At 44.9% G+C, this 4,826-nt stretch overlaps 1 protein-coding gene across 1 annotated transcript in view; it reads left to right on the top strand.

Moving 5' to 3' along the window:
• The first annotated feature begins 870 nt into the window (after positions 1 to 870).
• The window catches only part of LOC106722930 (myelin-oligodendrocyte glycoprotein-like), a 15,963-nt gene continuing 12,007 nt past the window's right edge, over positions 871 to 4,826 (top strand). Inside the window, exons 1-2 of the mRNA XM_025192042.1 lie at positions 871 to 1,147; positions 4,071 to 4,187. Of these exons, the coding sequence (XP_025047827.1) occupies positions 4,088 to 4,187 (100 nt within the window). The 5' untranslated portion in view covers positions 871 to 1,147; positions 4,071 to 4,087. The remainder of the gene's footprint in view (positions 1,148 to 4,070; positions 4,188 to 4,826) is intronic.

Raw genomic sequence — 4,826 nt, 5'->3', positions numbered from 1 at the left:
TGAGGAAGGCTACTTCATACCAAAAAGCCTGTCTATATTCTTGGAGGCTTTTAAGATCTGGCTAGACAAAGCCTTGGCTGGGATGATCTAGTTTGGGATGGTCCTGCTTTGAGCAGGGTTTGGACTAGATGCGACCTCATGAGGTCCCTGCCAACACTCATGTTTTACAGTTCTGCCCTTCCCAACTATACAGTAAAAACCATCACACACAAAACCCTTGTCTCACATTTTTCCGGCCATCACAGCTAAAACACAGCAGGGCCCTCTGTCTCTCCCAGCTTCAAACAACCCTTAGTCATGGCTTTCGGGATGATGACGGTCTCCTGAGTTACCTGCACTTTCACAAGCCGAATGGGCATGCGCTTGTAGCCGTGCTTGTCTAGGTCAGAGCCTGCTGTGCATGTTCAGTCGAGTCGCTCGTGTGCACTTGTCTGCACCGCCGGGGAAACGGAGCTGTGATTTGTGCATGACTTCTAGAAGTGCTGTTTAAGTGGCTGGAGAACTAATGTTTGGCTTCCTCTAAAGAGCACCCAGGAAACACTTCGCTCTTATCATGCTTTTTCCTCCCCTTCAAAAAAGCACCCTGGCAAGATGTGAAATACTGGTTTACTGCTTGGACCAAGTGGCAACTTTATTATTTGTATTTTTTAGTAAAATATCCTCAGAATTCATAGATTCGTGGATTCATAGACGGGAAGGGGCTGGAGGGGGCCCTAGACGGGAAGGGGCTGGAGGGGACCTCACAAGATCATCGGGTCCAGCCGGCATCAGAATAGATGAGTCTCCTAGTAACAGGTTCAGTGTATGAGCAAGATGACTGTTGCTTTAAGATACACCCTGCCCCGCTCACATGACATCATTTGCAAAGACTTCAACTTTTCAGTGACTCCGCGACTTCCGCTTTTGAAATACAGAACTGGTGAGAGAGGAAAAGACATCTTTCAGTTTGAAACACAGAGAGAATTGTTTAAATGCTGTATGGAAAAGCTATGAGCAAACTGCTTTGGTTTTCTATGGCCAGACCTAGCTGTGCAGCTTGATGAACTGAAACATTCCTTGAAACTGTAAAAGATCTCAGCCAAAGAATGAGGAATTCAAAAGAACTGGGCACAAGCAAAACAGGGTACTTTTGCTCTTAAGATGAAAGGTAGGTGAAATGTAATTTCTTAATAACTCTTTAAATAGCTCTTAACTGGTAGTAGAGGTTACTCTGCTGGACAGACTTTTAATAACAAAAAATAACTACTCCTGTGAGAAATTATTTTGCTCTTTACATAAACAGTAGGTCAGTTATGTACGAGAAAGGATTTATCTTCCTGTTATAATTCAGATTATAATTTGGAGCAGTGTTACAGCAGATGTTACCGCATGTTGAATTCATAACATCTCTTTGAGCTCCATTTCATTAACCTGCTGGATACCAGAGATCATGGACTAAACATAGACATTGGATTTTTGATACATTATAATCTGCCTGGCAACCGACTCCCCCGCCCAGCCGCTGGCTTCTTTACTTTTCATCCCATCCAGGAAGAGCGCCCACCAACTGCTGCAGCTTCCTTAGCCTGACGAAGGGTTTTTGAACCCGAAAGCTTGCTTAATAACTATTCTCCAACCATTTGGGTTGGTCTAATAAAAGATATCAAATTCACCCAAGGAACCTTGTCTGCCTAACATCTCTTTTTTAACTTTGATGCTTCTTTATTCAAGAATTCAGGGCCCAGTCGTGCTTCCACGGACGTCAAAGAAAGATTTGTAACAAAAGCCCTTGCTGCATGTGGCACGCAGGAAGACATGGACTAGTAGTTTGCAACATGTTCGACTCCAGGCACCCCTCTCCACCCCTCTCTTTTGTGAACTGATTGGCACCCCATTTTAAAAACTATTTTTGATGACTTCCTCATGCAGAGGCTGGGCGGGGGTGGGGGCAAGGTAAGAGAAGCAGCCGATCAGGGAGGAGCCTGCACCCACGTCCCCAAGGCTGCACAGGGAGGCGGGCAGCAGCTGGGCAGGGACAGGTGAGTGTCTTGCTGCACACGGCACCCTTCAAAGTATCTTGAGGCCCCTCGGGGTACTGGGGGACCTCAGCTGAAGATCACTTATATATATACAGCTCCAAACCCAGCTGCCATGCGTGTAACTTCCTAGCTTTTCTCACTGCAGGCTTTGTGCTCTGACTAGGGGGGAATCATTTTGCTGCAGATGCCCTTTAAAGGAAGTAGGAAAAAAATCAAATGATTTCCTGGCTCAAAATAGAAGATTGTATCTGATACCCTTTGTGAAATCAGTGGGAATGAAGTCTGTGAATGTAAGCACCTGTTCAAATGTGCTGCCTGACAAGGATGTTTCTTTGTGCTGAATGGGGGCCAGACTCTGCCTTGCAATTAGTGGATGCAAAGCTATGAGAAATCACCACAGCACCGCACAGTGGCAAACATCACTTTGGCAAGGAATTCAGTTATGTTAATTCTGCTAAACTATCTGAATAAACACCAAATTGGTGCATTAAAAACAAGAAGGACATAGAAAGCACAGATAAGGACCCTGTACCATGGCAGCCTTATGAAGAATCCAGGGCTGGGGAAGGCTGAAGAAATGGGAGAGGAGGCCTGGGTCCTTTTAGAAAGGGAATTCAGCCATTTGTAATCCTTACTGGAGCATGCACAGTCCTCTGTCCTGTGCAGAAGCTGCCCTCTCTCTTCCCACTGTGACCACCCCCGAAAGACACGAAGTCACTTAGTGGGTTCTTGAACTGCAATGAAAATCCCTGGCTATATACAACATGGTCTTTCCCTGGTTGTTTCCCTACCTCCCTTTTATGTTTTTGGCCTAGTGTGCTTCAGTCTAAAGTTGACAACACCTCTTGGTGCAGACACACGTGACAATTGAACCATTTCAGAATGCCACTGATTGGGAATGTGCTCTAGCCATGATGGTCCAGGAATATACGAGGGGCAAAAAATCTTGCGGGTGATCTCTTTTATTGGACCAATTCTATTGTTTGTATAGAGTTAGACAAACTTTTGAAAGTAGTGTGTTCTTCAAATCTGAATTAAAACAGATCTGAAGAAGAATGAATTGCATAGACAAAAACTTGTCTATCTAAACTGGTCCTAAAAAAGGACCAAAAAAAGGGAAGAAAGTGGGGCGGTTCAGTTCTGGCTGTGTACCAGAGCAGCTAGTTGTAGCAGTGAGGGTGCAGGGGTGAGGAGCAATGCAGAGTGGGGTACCTGGAGGATGGCCCCATACACAGAACTCTTGATGTCCAAACATAACACTGAAGCAGGTCATAGTGCATCAGTTCAAAATAGTGCTTGATTTTCTGTGTACACTTTTGAAGAATTCCAAGCAGCTTTAAATTTGTTTAACAAACTTTTATGTCTGTCCTCTTCATACTACACTTAAACTCAGGAGCAACACGTAGGGGGTGCACATGGGTGCATGTGCACACTCTGCGCATGGTGATGCACCCCCTTGAAAAAGGCGCCGACTGTTGGTGGCACTATGGGCAGTTGCTGCTCACCACCCTGCCGCCAGCACCGCCACCGGTATCTGCTGATGGTCCTTGGTTGCCCCCGGCCACTGCCAATGCTTCCGGTGGTGCCTACGGGTGGGTGGTCACCGACCCATGTTTGGCACTCGCCCCCCTCCCCACCTGCCAACAGTGCCGGCTGCGTCTGCAGGAGCTTCCCGCTCACCGCCACTGGGCTCCTGCCACCACCAGCGCAGCCTGCCCCCCCTGCCACCGGGGGCATGCGCCGTTCATGCTTAAACCATACTAAGTGTTACGTGTGTCCATGCCCCAAGTGTTTCTCAGGAGTAAAATAAATAGAAGGGTGCTGTAGATGAAGAGTTTGCCAGCACACAATATACAAGTTGGATTTTGGAAATAATGGACTGACTGTTACCACAAAAAAGAATTACCTTTACAATGGATTTCTTCCTATTCTCTATCAGGTAACTTTTATAATCTCCTGCCTCTTGAGCTCCAAAATGCAGTTCATGATAATTACCCAATTCTTCTCACTGCTTACTTTCTCTCCTCTTTTTCTTGTTGTCTTGTTGTTTAGGTTGAGTTACGGTGAAAATGAAGGTGCTCTCCTTCTGTCCCAGATCCAGATACAGCTTTCTTCTGCCACACTTTATTATTTATTTCATCACTTTCCAGATTCACAAGGTGGAATCAGGTAGGAATCCACACTGCTTCTCCCAGTCCTTATAGGATTTAAGTACTAGTCCTTCAGGGGCTTATACGAGTCTGTCACACTATGGAAAATAAGTCTCTTTGATGTCAATGAAGCTAATAGCAGTGAAGAAAATTAGGCATAAGTCAGGATCAGGAACTCAGTTATTGTTTTTGGTTATCTTGTCTGTGTTTTCTGGAATATTTGATATATTTTAGGGTAAGTTACAGGTCTGTTTATTCATGCACATGTTTCTTAAAGGTACCCTAAGATATCTAGACTATCACATGGAGTAATGAAACCCAATGACAACTGTTGGGTTTGAATTCTTCTTTATACTGTCCTGGAATCAGCAGTGTCATATTGTAATCCAAAAGCAATTTCATGCGAAGTGCACAATCAGCAGGTAGGAGTGTTGGGGAAAACTTAGTCCCCGGGTTCGTTAGGCAGAGGCTCAGACGAACAATAACATAAGTTTAAAGACTTGATTTATTAAAGAATGCATTCTGAACAGACAACTGCCCCGAGAGGAAACTGTCTGTTGTTCTACTTCAAGTGCAGCTTGATTATATAGCAAGTATGATATAGGAAGTATGACATCACATGCATAGTAGCAGATACACCAATCTATTAATAGCCACA

Source organism: Alligator sinensis, unplaced genomic scaffold, assembly GCF_000455745.1.
Source record: "Alligator sinensis unplaced genomic scaffold, ASM45574v1 scaffold900_1, whole genome shotgun sequence".
Classification (NCBI taxonomy): domain Eukaryota; kingdom Metazoa; phylum Chordata; order Crocodylia; family Alligatoridae; genus Alligator; species Alligator sinensis.
Note: the sequence above shows the minus strand (reverse complement) of the source record. Positions and strands in the feature narration are given on the sequence as shown.